The sequence below is a fragment of the Chlorocebus sabaeus genome, chromosome 16, assembly GCF_047675955.1.
Source record: "Chlorocebus sabaeus isolate Y175 chromosome 16, mChlSab1.0.hap1, whole genome shotgun sequence".
Taxonomy (NCBI): Eukaryota; Metazoa; Chordata; class Mammalia; order Primates; family Cercopithecidae; genus Chlorocebus; species Chlorocebus sabaeus.
The window spans coordinates 58,989,416-59,007,687 of NC_132919.1; the positions used below are offsets into that span (position 1 = coordinate 58,989,416).

The window sequence follows — 18,272 nt, forward strand, 5'->3', positions numbered from 1 at the left end:
TCTGCCTCCCAGGTTCAAGCGATTCCCCTGCCTCAGCCCCGCCGAGTAGCTGGGACTACAGGTGCCTGTCACCACGCCTGGCTAATTTTTTGTATTTTAGTAGAGACAGGGTTTCACTATGTTGGCCAGGATGATCTTGATCTCCTGACCTCGTGATCTGCCCACCTATTGGGCCTTCCAAAGTGCGGGGATTACAGGTGTGAGCCACCGTGCCTGGCCGAAACAAGGACATTTTAGAAAAGAATGTGGATGTTTGGAAATCTAAAGAGTAATGCTCAAATGAGATAATGCCTTGATGAAAAGCTGTAGTAGGAAATTGGGGGTGATACATATACATATATATGTGTGTGTGTGTGTGTGTGTATAAAACATTAGGCATCCAATTATTGAACCACCCATATAGTTTGGCCCCAGGAATAAACACCCAGCCTGGCTGTACCCAAGTTCACTGGCTGAAAGTTAGCCAGCAACAATGTGTGGAAAGTTTGTGTGTTTTGAAAAAAGAAGTAAAAGGCAGGGTGGGGGTGGTAATGGTGAAGTTGGAGTTACAAAAGCAAGCATGTTTTTGTTCATTGGAACGATGCAATATGATTTTGGGAAATTTTCAGTGTGGAAAGCTGACTGATGGTGTGCTTCTATGGAGCTGTGTGCCTGATCCAGTCAGAGATTAGAACATAGGATGCAGATGATTCAAGAGGAGAGAACAGAGTGAGAGGTATGTGCTGTTTTAGCAGGAGACTAACAAGCAGGGTCTAGAAAGTATTTCTGGGTGGGTGCGGTGGCTCACACCTATCATTATCCAACACTTTGGAAGGCTGAGGCGAGATGATCACTTGAGTTCAGGAGTTCAAGACCAGCCTGGGTAACGTAGTTTAACCAGTCTCTAGAAAAAATAAAAACTTAGTTTGGTGTGGTGGTGTGTACCTGTAGTCCCAGCTACTCTGGAGGCCGAGGCAGGAGGATCACTTGAGTCCAGGAGGTCAAGGCTGCAGTGAGCTGTGATCACACCACTGTGCTCCAGCCTGGGTAACAGAGTGAGACTCGGAAAAAAAAAAAAAAAAAAAAGAAAGAGAGAGAGAAAGAAAGAAAGAAAGAAAGAAAGTTAGTTTCTGTCCTCCCACTACTCATCTGCAGAGAACCCTTTTGTGCACAGGAGCTACTTGTGATGGAGAAACCACATCAGAGTGATTTCAGCTCTCCTTAAAAACTGGCCCAATGGAGAGAATCTAGTGTCCCACTGGGATGGTGTTCCTGCAGACTCCCCCAGGGTGGATAGCTTCACGTTTGAGGAGGGGGAACCAAACACCTGGTGGATGGATGCATGAGTATCCCACTGGGTTACAGATTCACCTCGGGTTTTGTTTTGTTTTGTTTTTTTGAGACGGAGTTTTGCTCCTGTTGCCCAGGCTGGAGTGCAGTGGCGCAATCTCGGCTCACTGCAACTCTCGCTTCCCGATTTCAAGCAATTCTCCTGCCTCAGCCTCCTGAGTCATTGGGATTACAGGCGCGCACCACCATGCCTGGCTAATTTTTGTATTTTTAGTATAGACTGGGTTTCACCATGTTGTTCAGGCTGGTCTCAAACTCCTGACCTCAGGTGATCCACCCACCTCGGCCTCCCAAAGTGTTGGGATTACAGGCCACCGCGTCCGGCTGGGTTTTTTTGTTTTGTTTTGTTTTTTTGAGACAGGATCTTGCTCTTTCACACCCAGACTGGACAGCAGTGGCGCGATCTTAGCTCACTGCAGCCTCCAGGGTTCAAGCGATTCTCATTCCTTGGCTTCCTGAGTAGCTGGGATTATAGGCATGTGCCACCATAGTTGGCTAATTTTTGTATTTTTAGTAGAGATGGCGTTTCACCATGTTGGCCTGGCTGGCCACCTTGTGTATTTTTTGGCTGGATAATTAGTGCAGACACTCAGACTTTTCCTACCAAGGGTCCTGAAGGTGCCATATGCCTACTAGCAGGCAAGGTCACAAAATGACACAGAAGGATGGCATCTGTGAGGATCAACTTTTGTTGATCCTGGTCCTTCAGCAGTGGCAGTGGCATGTGGATGGGAAAAATATCCATAGAGGAAAAGAAACAAGCCCATCAACCCACAAGTGAACAATTACTAATATTCCCTTGAGAATAGCTGAGGGAGAGAGAGAGAGAGAGCGAGCGAGCAAGAGAGAGAGAGAGAGGAAGCTACACTTGGAAAGAAGATTGCTTTGTATTTTATTTACAACAGAATGTAAGAAAAAGTGAGTTATTAACAATAATAAATAACTAGGGAGAAAAACACAGAACGGCCACAAAATGACACAGAAGGATGGCATATGTAAGGATCAACTTTTGTTTGCTTTGCTTATAGCCTGTAACGCTGTGTATGCCAACACCTGGTCCTCCAGCAGTGGCAGTGGTATGTGGATTAATTTAACCAGTCAAGATCCCAGCTTGAATGTAAACACTGAAAATTACACTTGATGCTACATGTGAGTGGTACAGGTACAACACCAAAGACCCTCTGCTGGGTGATATACAGAAACCGAAGGGAAACTTGCAATTTGACAGACATGCCTTCAATTTAAAGCAAAAACATCGAGAGGCTTATCCTAAAGTACTTGTTAATTTAACAACAAAATGACAATTCTTAATGGCATCTGAAAATTTCCCAACATATTCACATTCTCTTATTACACTAACTCCTAAAAAGCTTAAACACTCATATTTCAAATGCAAACAGATCGTTTTGAAGGTAGAACGCAAAAGAACCCAATGTTTTGCCTCAGCATGCCAACGCTGTGCTATTGTGTACACTTCAGTTTCAGCAAGAATGAACAGTTTAAAATAGTTTATTTATAATCAGATTGCAGTCACTGGACAGACTTTTTAAATCTCAAGAACTATGGCTCAGATGACAGATTGTCTCCTAGCCTACTGCGTCAGATGATCAGAAAGGTACTAAAACTATTTGGACAATTCCTCTCTACTGGATTATCTGATTACACATTGTATGCAGAGTCAGCTATACACTGACCCGTCTTAAGAGTAAAATTCCTGTTGACCTAAGCCAGCCAATGACCTATTACCTTGTTGTCTCTGAGCCATGAAGAGATGCCAAAGAAAGTAGAATTTAAAAATACACATAAATACATTAGCCCTGAAACTTCTGCAGAGAATGATTTATCGAGATGTGTCAGAATCTATTCTCTTAGTTCACTGTTTATTACAGTGTCTTGAAAGAAAACCACAGTTACTTTTGCAGATATGGTGGTAAGTGCCTGCATAATATACCCACAATTGTGCTACTTAGAGATTTATTTTCAGGACCAACGACATGGCTAATAAATACTTCCAAATAAATTAAAAATTTCCCCACACACAGATGCAAAACCGTAACAGAAGGCTTGATAAATCAGTTCACCAACAAACCCATATTGTTTGAGTTACAACGGTGGCAACTAAAAGTGTCACGGCCTCCTTCGTTGTTATCCTTTTCCTTTGCTTTGTCTTGCAGCAACCCAAAGTGAGAAAATGAAATGATCTTCAGAGGTGATTTCTAACAAAGCTTATGTGTTAAAAACACCAAGATCTTCTCATCCCAGGAAAGCACAGCTAAAGCAAGAATGCTGTGCTACGGCCAACAAAACGCACAGGGGCACTTCACATTTGAAATTTTCCCAGAGTCATGAAATGTACAGTCATTTTGATGGTCTCCACTAACTTCAGAGATGAAGATGGAGTGAACATATGTGATATTCTACGGATTATTTAAATTTGGCTACCAGAGACTTAAAACCGATGGTGTCTGATTCACTATACTATATTTATATTTATATATATATATACACAGGTATAATACAGTTTTGGTGAACAAAGTTGAAGGTTTCCATATCGCAGACAGAGGCACTGAGTTAAGGATTCTATTTCCCCCCAAACATGCTTAGCAAATTCAAGTTTCTGCTTTTTTTTTCTTCTAATTTCCATCATGCAGCCATTTGACTTCCATCCTTATAAGAATTATTAATGTTCTGTATATATACATCCATTGCAGGCTTGTATTCCACAATAACAAAGTCATGTATACAGAATATGAAATGATACTTGAAAACCAAGAGATATAAAATATTGAAGCCATTTATGCCTTTTGATGACTGGGTTAAATATGCAAAGCAGCTAAAGGAATAGCTACACCCCCCACCCCCTTTTTAACGCACACAAAGCACATGTAGACAGAAAAACTGAACATACTTTAAGAGCACACACATTTTTTTTTGGCTAAGAATCACACTACCATGGTAGCTTTGCAACTGATGTCTGTGGTAACATACTGGTTATAAAAGAAATGAAACTCACAAAAGGAAATTAGAACTTAGCTTCCTAAAGCATATAGAATTGTTAACCTTGACAGCAGAAGCTACTTTATAAAAAGGGAAAATAGCAATGCTATTAATGGAAAAACTAGGTGCCAGATGTGTTAACAACCTGCACAAAATAAATACATTCTATGTGAAAATAATGACCCCACCCCGCCTTGATTTCAGCTTGCAAATGGTAAGCAAATACGTATACTATCTCAGTGTCTTCTGAAAGTAGCGTTTTGCTTTCTAAAGCAAAACATTTTCATTAAATACTACTGTGTGGAGAGGGAGGGATTGAGAAGTCCGAGGGGTCTGATAAAAGATTAAGTTTTCCCACAAGCAAAAATCATGCTTCCATACCATGCATAGAAGGTGTCTTACTAAGATACTATCATTCTTAGGGAAGAGATACACTGTTGATCTAAGCTATTTGCAATGGGTTTCCTTTGAGTTCTAGGTTTATCCTTTTTTTTTTTTTTTTAAGCTAAATATCAACCTATAGATAAAGAAATGATCTTGACAGTCTGACCTATGACTAGAAAACTTTGGTGCTGGGCTCATGGGGCCAGCGCCTGCACCTTGGGAGAGTGTTATCAACCTGAAAGACACTACACAGAGTGCTGAGCACTGAGAGGGAAGCAGGCAGGGTCCACTGGCAGAGAGGCTGTGTGAGAGAAGCAGATTATGCTCCTTGGTCTATTTTGTTTCCTTTGGGATCTGTGTTTTGGGAAGGTCCCTTTCCTGAGGTTGGAGGTTACGATCAGGAAGGCTAGCTGGGGCGTGGGCCTCGAAGTTGCCCAATTACTTCTTCTCTTCCTCTCTCGGAGGACAAAAGTCAATGCTGAGATTCTGCCTGCCCTCCCATCTGTGTTTAAAGGCAGTGAGGTGCAAAGGTGACAGATTTCTCTCTTTAGAGCAAAGGAGAATTGTCTTTCTGTCACTTTGATGAGTGATCTTGCCTTCTGTCAACCTTGATTCTAATCTTGCATTACCACTAGTTGAAGAAAGGAAAGCTAGACAGAAGGGCATCTATTATCACTCCTCCTTTTCACTCTACAAATAGGAGTCAGCAATTCCGCTCATTCTCTCCTCCCACTTGACAGCAGTTACTTGATGTACGTGACAGTCCCAATATTTGTATTTCAAGTAAGGAGCAAGAGAATGACAATCTTTTCTAAGGTCTGGTGGTAGACAATCTGTTCCAGGGAATTCTGGATGTTACTAAGAGTAAAACAAGAAAGGGGATGGGAGACAGTTCTCTTTTTTATGGTTCATGCACCAGACATTCTGACTGTGTTAAAGCCCAGTTAGCTTACTCTACCCTTGTACTTCTTTGAGTGGGTAGATAGTAAATGAATTCTATACAATTAATTGCAAATTCTGAGAATCTTAATTGATGATGGAAGCTGACAAGTCAAAGTTTGTTTGTACCTGTAGAGAAAAAAGATGTTGCCTCACCTGGGCCTCTTGGTTCCTAAACTGAACCATTCCAAAATCAGTTATGGTCACATTCATCCATGTAATTCTTAAGGATTTCTGAGGCCACAAGGGCACAAAGGGGAAAGTTATTAAAAGACAGAAACAAGTAGAATCTTTATTAAATTCTGTGGAAGGTATAAACGAGTTATTATTAATTGCACTTGGAGCCACTATAGCTTGATGATTAAAATTTTCAAAAGTTTAAAGAGTTAATTAGGCTCCAAATCCTGAGTCAGACTAACCAAAATAGGAATCTCAGTAACTATTGGTATTCAAGTATTAGTAATCAGCAGTTCAAAATTTAACAACTAAGTATGTTATGCCTGAGAGTATTTTGGAGAATTTTAGATTTGATGAGAGGAAACTGACTTTACTATTTTCTACCATACCTTGTAACAAAAGTGGTGCAAAGTTTTCATTCATTTATCCTTGAAGTCCGTGCCAAACCTCATCAAATGCCCAGTAACAAGGCTTCCTCTCGGGCTTACAGCTATGTGGTTACAGAAGATTCCTTCTGTCTTTTGCAGGTCTTACATCTTACATCTAATATGATGCTGTGTGGCATACTTAGGGAATCATATTCTATGTGAAGTTACTGAGTCACATGCACACTGAAAGGTCAAAGGAACATGTTTGAGTGATAAAGCAGTCTTTTTCTCTATCAGAAGATTCTTAAAAAAAACAAAAATAAAAACAAAAAAAACAAATGAAAATATAAAACCCCATAAGATATTTATATAAAGTTACTCAGATTTGGGCCGACATGGCTTATCTGAAGGGTGCATGCCAGGTAAATTCAGGGTGGCTTTTTTCTCAGGGTCTGGAAGTGTGAGAGTTTCTGGGGCAGACTTTTTCCGGGGCCGATCTTTGGGAACAGACAGAAATTCGGGTGCATCTGTGGAGAGAGGGGTAGACGGAGCACTAGAAGGCGCACTGCGGACAGAAGAAGGCAGCAGGGGGATGCTGGAGATAGAAATTGCAGGTGGGAAAATGCCGATTTTCTTGTTGGTGGCTTCCTGAGTGGCTCGTTCGAATTCTCGGACTTCATCCATTGTCATGTCTTCAAGGAGAAAAACAGAAAGAAAAATGAGCAGTTATTTATAAGAGAGGCAAATAGATTCATCACTACCCTTGTTTTTATAGGAACTATGGGAACCCTATCATAAAGGGGCCTCTCCCGATTACATACCCAAAGTATCATTGAAATACCGAACCCTCAGTTTTTATTTTTATTGGAAGCTACATCCTGAAAACAATATTCCTTTAGGAATATCCATTTAAGATTTTCCAAAGCACTCTTCAGTGAGTATTTTAAGTATTCTCAATAAGGACTTAACAGTAGAGTACAGAACTAGACAGGGGAAATGTGTGCCTGTGTGTGTGTGTGTGCACCCGTGTGCATCTGTGTTGTTGTGGGTCTGGTGTGGGGTATTTGGAGCTATAATTAACTGGTCATCTTTTCCATAAAGAGAAGGTAATTAAAACAATCAATAGCCCTGAAATGATACATATTATTGTCATTATTGTCAACTTTAGATCATGAAAATATACCTTTATAGGGTACACAGGTAAATTATCAGGATTTTTCAACATACTATCTTCTTTTTTTTTTTTTTTTTTAATCTGAGACAGGATCTCACTGCATCACCCAGGCTGGAGTGCAGTGGTGCAATCATGACTCAGGGCAGCCTCGACCTCCTGGGCTCCAGTGATCCTCCTGCCTTAGGGCCCCATGAGGCTGAAACCACAGGTGCAGGCCATAATGACTTGGTTAATTTTTTTTGTATTTTCTGTAGAGACAGGGACTCGCTATGTTGCCTAGGCTGGTCTAGAATTCCTCAGCTCAAGTGATCCGCCTGCCTAAGCCTCCCAAAATGCTGGGATTACAGGTGTAAGCCACTGTACTCAGGCCAACACGCTATCTTCTTAATCAACACATACACTTTTTTATTCTGAGGGGCCACAAAGATGCTGTTGTTTCTGGTTTCCTGACTGTGTATTGATCCTAAGAAGGTTCAGAGATTGTATTTTAATAAATTCAGCTTCAAAAACACATAAATCAATAACATCACCACACCCTGTTAAACATTCCAAAGCCAAGAAAATAAAACCATTTCTTGAGGAAACTTAAAAAGAATAGAGAATGAAAGGAGAGGATCATTTAATAGTGAGGATTCTATTTAAAAGAAAAAAAAGCATGACTTGGAATTCAACAAATAAAACAGTGATACCACCGTTAATAGTCATTGCTGGATAATGTAGGTTTTCCAAATACCCGAAATGTTCTTATTAAGTGAGAAAGTAAAAACAGTATTTAAAAAAGTGTAAATCTTTCCCTAATGTGTTTAATGTATTATATATACTTACTACATTTGAGACGTAATATGTTGAAAATATATCACTGTGCAAAAATACAGTTCCTTAGTTCCTTCTCAGGGTCTATTTGCTCTTTATGCCTTGATATCTCTTCCTTCATGCTCAGAAACTCTATTATTGCTGTTACTATTATTATTATTTTGAGATGGAGTCTTGCTCTGTTGCACAGGCTGGAGTATAATGGTATGATCTTGGCTCACTGCAACCTCCACCTCCCGGGTTCAAGCAATTCTCCTGCCTCAGCCTCCCGAGTAGCTGGGACTACAGGCACATGCCACCATGCCCAGCTAATTTTTGTACTTTTAGTAGAGACAGGGTTTCACCATGTTGGCCAGGCTGGTCTCAAACTCCTGACCTCGTGATCCACCTGCCTTGGCCTCCCAAAGTGTTGGGATTACAGGCGTGAGCCACCATGCCTGGCCTTATTACTGTTATTATTAATTATTGTTACACTGGCTATCCCTGGTATCCTTTAACATTTTTATTTGCTGGGAACAGGGAAAAGAGATAACTGGACTTATTAAAGACTGAATCAAAGTCCAAGGCTTATCCTGGAGCAAAATGCGAAATCTAGTGCCCACAAATTTTCTGTATCTGTTTTGGTCCCCCAGAGACTCATTTTTCATTCTTTCTTGTGCACTGCCATGTACTTAGGAGTTGAAACTTTATTAGATAATATTGGAGGGAATAACCAGCATGAAACAATATAGCCACTTTGGAAATACTGAGTATGTAATGAATATTCATAACACAGTATTAATCCTAAGGACTTTTTTTTTTTTTTTTTTTAACGAGACAGAGTTTCACTCTTGTTGCCCAGGTTGGAGTGCAATGGCGTGATCTTGGCTCACTGCAACTTCCACCTCCTGGGTTAAAGTGATTCTCCTGCCTCGGCCTCCCAAGTAGCTGGGATTACAGGCGTCTGCCACCACGCCCGGCTAATTTTTGTGTTATTAGTAGAGACGGGGTTTCACTATTGCCAGGCTGGAACTCCAGTCTCGAACTCCTGACATTAGGTATTCTGCCCGCCTCAGCCTCCCAAAGTGCTAGGATTACAGACATGAGCCACCGTGCCCAGCCTAATCCTTAGGTTTTATAACATCAGAGCAAACCAGAAGTATTTTTCACAAAATGAAATCCCTAAGAGGAGTTCCTGGGAACAATTATTAAAATTTTCTGAAAGGGAAAGTTTTTACAAAGGAAATAAATCATTATGACTGTGTGGGTAAGATATAAAATTCAGAATATATCGAGAAAAATTGTACCTATAAACAGCAATTTTTAAAAACATGAAGACTATTACATGAGCTCAGAAGTGAGATTGAGGTTATATAAAAAGAGGCATATATTTCACAATAAAGTTGAGACTGAGAAACATTTTAGTGAATCAGGGTATGGTATGTTTTTGCTATGATAAATGGATATTATCTTTGAAAAAGCAGACTTTCTTAATCAAGTGGCTGAATACATTGCTCTACTCCACACAGCCAGCAGGGGGCAGAAATAATCTAAAGCACAGAATTTTGATTTTCCACTCCCAGAGGCTCTTAGAAGTTCTCTTCCTTGAAGGCTTTAAACCTGCTCAATTGAAAAGAAGACTTATTTCCTTACTGCTGTGTGCATGGATGTTAATTTTGCCTAATTTCAATTTAATTTGTCCCTGCTCGGGTTGATGATCTAAAATTCATTTAGCACCCATGCAGTTTTTATTTGTGACAAAGAGCCACCTCCTGATTTTCAATGTTTTTCATTATGATGCAGGAGAAAGACTAAGGAAAAATAAATGAGCTCCAATTTCATGGAATTCCAGAGGATAATGGAAATGTCATAAGCATTCAAAATAACCACTTTGTGTAACTTCCCCAGCAGCAGGCATCTTTCACCCTGAAGTCACAGGAACAGCGTTGAGGGGCAGTCAGAGATTACGTGGGCTGTCCCGTGGGAAGAACCATTCTATGTTATCATCTTCTACATAGTAAGCGAACTTTATTTTTTATTTTACTTTATTTTTTTTGAGATGGAGTTTCACTCTTGTTGCCCAGACTAGAGTGCAATGGTGTGATCTCTGCTCACTGCCACCTCTGCCTCCTGGGTTCAAACGATTCTCCTGCCTCAGCCTCCCGAGTAGCTGGGATTACAGGCATGTATCACCATGCCTGGCTAATTTTGTATTTTTAGTAGAGACGTGGTTTCACCATGTTGGTCAGGCTAGTCTCGAACTCCCGACCTCAGGTGATCCACCCGCCTTGGCCTCCCAAAGTGCTGGGTTTACAGGCGTGAGCCACCGCCCCCCCAGCTGTGGACTTTAATTATAAAGTAGTAATCACAGTAAAACTGAAAGAAAGCCAAGCCAAGGGCCTTATAAGCTCTGAGCCTTCTGGACTTAGAATGAGAAAATCACTGGGCTTAGCATCCTTCAGCCACCTGGTGTCTCCTCTTTTCCTGTGGTTTCCCTTGTTTGCCTGTCATATTTATAGTGAATGGCTTTCAGAGTGGTCGAGGGGGAACTGGGGCCCAACATTTCTAAAAGAAAAGGTAATTGAAAGTGATAGAAATTTAAGGAGCGTTTCCTTAAAGAGCACTTTTAGGGGGAAGTCCTACTGGAATTGGTCCTGTGCATGGAGAGGAAACGCCTCTTGCTCCAACAGTTTCCTGCAAATCCAATCACTGCATGCAAAATGGTAGAAGAGTTAGGGCCCTTGCAACCACAAGGGCAATCACATGCAACCAGTTGCAGCACATGAGCCTTGCAGGGCACATTTCAAAGACATGCTCCAAAAATGTAACTAAAAATTTCCAAAGTGCAATCAGAAGGTCTTCACAGTTCTAAAGGATCCATTTATGACAACAGCCACATCTAAATTTCCTAGAACTACAGCACTGATTTTTTTTTTTTTTTTTTTTTTTTGAGACAGAGTTTTGCTCTTGTTGCCCAGGCTGAAGTGCAATGGCGCCATCTTGGCTCACTGCAACCTCTGCCTCCCAGCTTCAAGCAATTCTCCTGCCTCAGCCTCCTAAGTAGCTAGGATTACAGGCATGAACCACCACGCCCAGCCAATTTTGTATTTTTAGTAGAGATGAGGTTTTTCCATGTTGGTCAGGCTGGTCTCGAACCCCCGACCTCAGGTGATCCACCTGCCTCAGCCTCCCAAAGTGCTGGGATAACAGGCATGAGGCACCATGCCCGGCTGATTTTTTTTTTTTTTTTTTTTTTAAACACCTACTATGTATTATTCTGGAGACTGGGCTAATGGACATGAGGACTCTAGCCGGAACCTAAAGACATCACAGCTCTGGCTGAAGATGCAAAGAAATGATTTGGTGATTATACTTTTCTTTGACATCTTTAGTTCCCCTCCACTAGCAAGAATGATTGAGAGATTACGATACTTAAAATGCTGGCATACAGTATACAGTCAGCTCTCAATTTCCAGTGTGCAACGAAATAACTGAGGCTCTCTAAGGCTTATCCTAAGTCCCAGGGATCTGCTAGGCAGCTCAGCACATCCCCAGCTCACACCCCTTCACTGCTCAGCCTGTGTGTCTGCACAGACTGTAGCCCATCTTGAGATTATCCTAAGTAAAAAGGAACTGATTGGGTAAAACAGCTATAAAGAGCTACAGAAAGCTTTTCAAAGCAAATGTAAAGAAACCTAAAATAGCTGATGAGCCAGAAGCCCTCCCTTGAATGAATAAGTGAGTGTTAGCTATGTTTTTAAAAGTTACTGACATGTTATTCTAGTTTACATATGACATCCATTTTCACTCCTCTGCTCTTTTATGGTGCAGGCCGTTTTACTAGTCCCACAAAAATGTTTCCACTCTCCATGTTCTTGGTTTTATGACCGAAATAACCTCCACGTCAAGCAACTTTAAGGGATCGAAATGTCTGGAAGAGAGAGGTGACACTGCCCAATTTAGATCCAGCTCAGGTTCTGCAGCAACAGGCTCTGGGTGACGACATGTTTCTGTGGAAGGTTGGGAACCGGGCACCTGCAGTATTTCCAAGATCAATTTACAAGTGCATTTGTGAAAGGGTGGGCAACATGTTTTAAAAATTCTACGTACACTTGTTTGGGCATGACTCTCTATGTCATCCACAGGGGAGGAATGCTGATTGCAAACTTTTATGTTGGTTTGTTCATGCATGTTTTTCTCGTATTCCCGAACATCATCCATTGTCATATCTGAAAGAGGTCAAGACGTTGGCAACTTCCGTTATTAGATGCAAACTTTCAATGGGGACACTTTAGGGAAAGATGGTAGCTGAGCAGTAGCCAAAGAGGTTTAAAAAAGCAGAGAGTTGTCTAACTTTATGATGAGTAAGTCATAAAGTTAGCTAAACCAACCAAATGGGGAGTGAGGGCAAGGAAGTTAAGTCAAAATAATCTTAGAACGGAGAAGAGTGGAAATTGTTTAGGGGTGATTCTTGTAAAGTGAGCTAGGTGGGTAGAAAGTATTAGCATGTGGGCAGTGCCATAGCCTGAGATCTCCTAAAGCATCATTAGAAGATCCCATTGGGGACAGAGGGTCAGTTTTGCTTGGTTTAATACTTACCTTCCATATAGCTTTCAAAATAGATTTAGAGGTTGTTTAAATCAATGCATTCAGCAACAGACAGGACACTTTCATTGCTGTTATAGGAGGCAGGATGTAGAAGGCAGAGCAATGATATTCACTGGTACAATTGAGGTTTAGTGCAATTTGCACACAGATGTAAATTTGCACAGAATGCATGGCGTCAGAGTGCAGGTCTATACTGAACTTCAAGTCTTGCCTAACAGCTTGAAAATGGCTGGCACTACTTCCTCCCACACTGATCTAAAAATAAAATGGCACATGACATGATTTTTGGCCCAAGTCTGCAGTTTTTCAGTATTTCAGGATAATGATCTCTTAATCTAGTGGTTCTCAATGGGGGACAATTTTGTGACATTTTTGGTTGTTAGAACTAGGGAAGGGATGCTACTGGCATCTGGTGTGCAGAGGCCAGGGACACTATGGAGCATCCTACAATGCACAGGACCCCCAGCCCCCAACAAAAAATTATCTGGTCCAAAATGTCAATAGTACCAAAGTTGAGAAACCTTGTCTTAATCCAGCTGATAAAAATTTTAAGGCCAGGCATGGTGGCTCATGCCTGTAATCCCAGCACTTTGGGAGGCCAAGGCGGGCGGATCAATTGAGGTCAGGAGTTTGAGACCAGCCTGGACAACATGGTGAAACCCCGTCTCTACTAAAAATACAAAAATTAGCTGGGCGTGGTGGCGGGCGCCTGTAATCCCAGCTACATGGGAGGCTGAGGCAGGAGAAGAGCTTGAACCCGGTAGGCAGAGGTTGCAGTGAGCCAAGATGGTACCACTGCACTCCAGCCTGGGCGACAGAGTGAGATCCTGTTTCAAAAAAAAAAAAAAAAAAAAAAAAAAAGCCAAACAAACAAACAAAACTTAAGTAAGGAACCCATCCATCTTCAGTATGTGAAATGCATAAAAATGACAAGTAGTCTCACTTCAAAGACTTCTGTCATTTTATTCCTCACCCCTACCCCACTCCTTGGTTATTTTACATTTTATCAGCAATATTCCCAGGTAGGCATTCCTCTGTTACTCTCCTGGCAGAACTGAACTTCATGCCCTTCACCAATGATGGTGTGCCGAACAAAGTGCTTACTCTGCCACCCTGACCACTAATTGGCTTAGTGGGGATTTAGAGTGGGCATTCACAGCTGGAATTTTTCCTTAAGTACTTTCTGCATCATGTGGTTTGGTGTCTTTTTATATCAATCCATGTGTCATGTGAGATCCTCTTCATTTCCTAAGGGCAGACTTGCCAGGAGTTCATGATTTAATTCACTGTTGTCTGGGACCAAGATGGTGTGTGCCTCTAAATCCAGACCTGGACTATTTTATGTGGTAGATGATCCCCAGGTATACCTGGAAATCCTCAATCAAAAATGCGGTCCATAAGCAATGTAAGTATCAAGAATGCTAAGCAGCAGCCTGGCCAAGCAAGGAGCATGCTCTTCTTTTAGAAAATCGAGGTAACCAAAAAGCAATAAAGAGATGCTGCTTTGTGATGAAAACAAATGCATCTTAGTTAATAATAACAACACATTCTTTTGGTACAATCACTTTACTTTCAATGGCTGCTTATCAACATTTCTTAAACACAATATATCTGAAATAATACTAGATGATCATTTTTAGCTAGAAGTTGAAAATTTAAAGAAGTTTCTCTACACATATGTCATTAGGGGGTGCCCCCCACCATCCCAACAGGCATGACAGTAATTTGGAAAACAAAAGCCAAGGAGTTATAGGTTTTTTTGTTCTACTGAATCCCCACAGAAATCATACTTCATCTTTAATTAGCTCAACGTCAAGATAGGGGTTTAAACTTTGTGACTATGGGCTTTCAAAGATATATCCATTTTATGGATGTGAAAAAGGGTTTAACAACAAAGATATTCATTGCTGCCTTGTTCATAATAATGAAAAATTGAAAACAACCCAGGGGACTGATAGCACTATGCAATCATCAAAAATTAGGTAGAAGAATAGTTAATACTAGAGAGAGATCCTTGATCTATTGTTAAATAAAAAATAGGAGATAAAAAGGACTGTACATAGCATATGAAATTAATTTAGTCAGAAAACCATTATCTACATTAAAAAAACACTGAAAGGATATATTTCAAAATGTTGACAGTGATTATTTTGAAGAGTTAGAATTACAGGTAATTTTAATTTCCTTCTTTTTGCTTATCTACATTTTTGAAATTTTCTACACTTGAAATTTTCTACATCAAATATGCATTGCTTGTGGAAAAGAAAAGAAAAAAATTATTTAAAAATCTATTATTTTGGGCTGGACAGGGTGGCTTATGCCTGTAATCCCAGCACTCTGGGAGGCCGAGGTTGGCAGATCACTTGAGGCCAGGAGTTGCAGAACAGCCCAGCCAACCTGGTGAAACCCTGTCTCTACTAAAAATAGAAAAATTAGCCAGGTGTGGTGGCACACACCTGTAACCCCAGCTACTTGGGAGGCTGAGGTACGAGAATCACTTGAACCCAGGAGATGGAGGCTGCAGTGAGTCAAGATCATGCACTGCACTCTAGTCTGGGTGACAGAGCAAGACTTTGTCTCCAAAAAAAAAAAAAAATTTTTATTTTGGATCGTTATGAGATGGATACCATCAATTTGGAATTGGTAAGGAGAAGATACACTTTTCCAGAATTTTTGTTCACTCTAGAAACATAATCCCCTGTTTTTTGTTTGTTTGTTTGTTTGTTTGTTTTTTGAGACAGAGTCTAACTCTGTCACCTGGGCTAGAGTGCACTGGCGCAATCTCAGCTCACTGCAACCTCCGCCTCCCGGATTCAAGTGATTCTCCTATCTCAGCCTCCCGAGTAGCTGCGATTACTGGTGTGTGCCACCACACCTGGCTAATTTTTCTATTTTTAGTAGAGATGGGGTGTCACCATATTGGTCAGGCTGGTCTCGAACTCCTGATCTCAAGTGATCTGCCCGCCTCAGCCTCCCAAAGCGCTGGGATTACAGGAGTGAGCCACCGTACCCAGTCATCCCTTATTATTTTTTTTAAACGAAGAGTTAAGAAACTAAATTTCAGAAAATTCTATAAAAGAAAATCTCCCGATTTTGCCACATAGTAATGAACATTCCTAGTAGAGTAGTTCTCTAAAAGATGGTGATAATTTGGTCCCTGCTGTGCTAAAGGAAAATATGTTTGTCTAAATCCTGAAATATCCTCACAGACTATAAATGTGTATGAATATGATGTAAATATTTTCAGTATTTCTCAGTAATTTATGGAAATCCTAATCAAGTGAAAATGCTCCTGTTCAGGTTAGCTGGTAAAATGCACTGTCTAGCTTTTGCAACATATATGACCTCAAAATCTCTATAGAAATCAATGTTTTAGTAAATTCAATTACATGTGCCCAATGACAGATTATACAGTAATGATGATTCATCTTTATTACTGATTGATTTTCAATGATCAGAGTGACTTCAAACAATTTAGGTTCAGACTTCTTTGCTTCCAGCAAACAAATGCTCATGTGTATCAGCTCTTTTTTTTTTGTTTTTGAAACTGAGTTTCACTCTTGTCACCCAGGCTGGAGTGCAATGGTGCAATCTTGGCTCACCACAAACTTGGCCTTCCGGGTTCAAGCGATTCTCCTGCCTCAGCCTCCCAAGTAGCTGGGATTACAGCCACCTGCCACTACACCCAGCTAATTTTTATATTTTTAGTAGAGACGGGGTTTCACCATGTTGGCCAGGCTGGTCTCGAACTCCTGACCTTGTGATTCGCCCACCTTGGCTTCCCAAAGTGCTGGGATTACAGGCGTGAGCCACCACACCTGGCCCAAACTCTTAATAAAAGGAAGCTCATGTTAATTACTTTGCAAATACATTGGTGAACAATCAGCCCTTCACTTATAGATTGTGAAAGGTCATAATGTACTGTTCCTAAATAAGGTTTCCTACATTAAGACTCCTTAAGCTGGCAATACTGGGGATAACTGCCTGATTTAAGAGAATATTGCAACTGGTATGGTATTTCTTCTGATAAAGAAAGTATATCCTAATATCTTTGAGACTCTGCTATCAAAGGTTAAACAGCCCTGGGAAGTATTTTGGGGATACACATGCCCTGCTCGTCATAGTTCAGGGGGACAGTATTTCCTTTCCTTGCCCTCTAGAGAGGTCATTTCTTTTCTTCTGTTTCTTGCTCTCCTTCAGGTGAGGAGAGATCAGATCGCAGACTTATCTCAGGGCGTGAGGTCATACTGCATGGGGCCTGAGTAGAATGTTCTCCTCTGCCAGTGACTGGGCTGAGGCCAAAATCTCCTCCTCAACCATCAGCTCCACTTTGGCAAAGAGGCTCTGGTCTCAGGGGATTTGTTAATTGATAACCCTGTTGGTAAACATTTACACTGAGACTAATTTTTAGCTTATATGAATGCCACCACACAGAATAGCTTTGTACATGTTGTACATGTGTTCATGGGCAATTTGTATTTTTTTTTCTTTTTTGAGACAGAGTCTCACTCTGTCCCCAGGCTGGAGTGTAGTGGTGCCATCTCGGCTCACTGTAACTTCTGCCTCCCAGGTTCAAGCGATTCTCCTGCCTCAGTCTCCTGAGTAGCTGGGATTACAGGCACGTGTCACCATACTCGGCTAACTATTTTTGTATTTTTAGTAGAGATGGGGTTTCACCATGTTGTTCAGGCTGGTCTTGAACTCCTGACCTCAGGTGATCTGCCTGTCTCAGTCTCCCAAAGTGCTGGGATTACAGGCATGAGCCACTGTACCCGGCCTCATGTGTATTCCAGAATAAAATTCTGGAATTGGATTGGCTGGGTCATAAGTTGTTTGTGCTTATCAGTTCTATGGTATATTTTATTAAACTGGATTATCATTTTATATTGAAAACTGGATATAATCACTCTTACATTTTTGCTATCAGATGGGCAAACGTCCTATTTTCTTGTCTTTCTGATTACATTTCTTGTGATTAGTATTAAGTTTACTGGCCATTTGCATTTCTTCTTCTATGATTTACTTATTCATATCCTTTACCATTTTCTTGAGTTATTTTATTTTTTATTTATTTTTTTTGAGATAGGGTTTTGCTCTGTCATCTAGGCTGAAGTGCAGTGGTGTGACCATGGTTCACTGCAGCCTTGACCTCCCAGGCTCAAGTGGTCCTTCCGCCTCAGCCTCCCAAGCAGTTGGGACTACAGGCACACCATCATGTCCGGCTAATTTTTAAATTTTTTGTAGAGATAGGGTCTCCCTATGTTGCCAGGGCTGGTCTCAAACTCCTCAGCTCGAGTGATTCTCCTGCCTTGGCTTCCCAAAGTGCTGAGATTACAGGTGTGAGCAACCACACCCGGCCAAATTTTCAATTTATAGGACCTCTTTATATATTATAGATAGTAATCCTGTGACTACATATGCGGCAAATATTTTCCCCTAGTCTTTTAGCTTTGTTTATGGTGGCAATTTTCTCTCAATCATTGTATTTTTAATGAAAGGAGGTT

At 41.0% G+C, this 18,272-nt stretch overlaps 1 protein-coding gene across 1 annotated transcript in view; it reads right to left on the bottom strand.

Moving 5' to 3' along the window:
* Positions 1–2,204: 2,204 nt before the first annotated feature.
* Positions 2,205–18,272, bottom strand: part of PITPNC1 (phosphatidylinositol transfer protein cytoplasmic 1) — a 318,864-nt gene continuing 302,796 nt past the window's right edge. Inside the window, exon 9 of the mRNA XM_073005099.1 lies at positions 2,205–6,886. Within this exon, the coding sequence (XP_072861200.1) occupies positions 6,570–6,886 (317 nt within the window). The 3' untranslated portion in view covers positions 2,205–6,569. The remainder of the gene's footprint in view (positions 6,887–18,272) is intronic.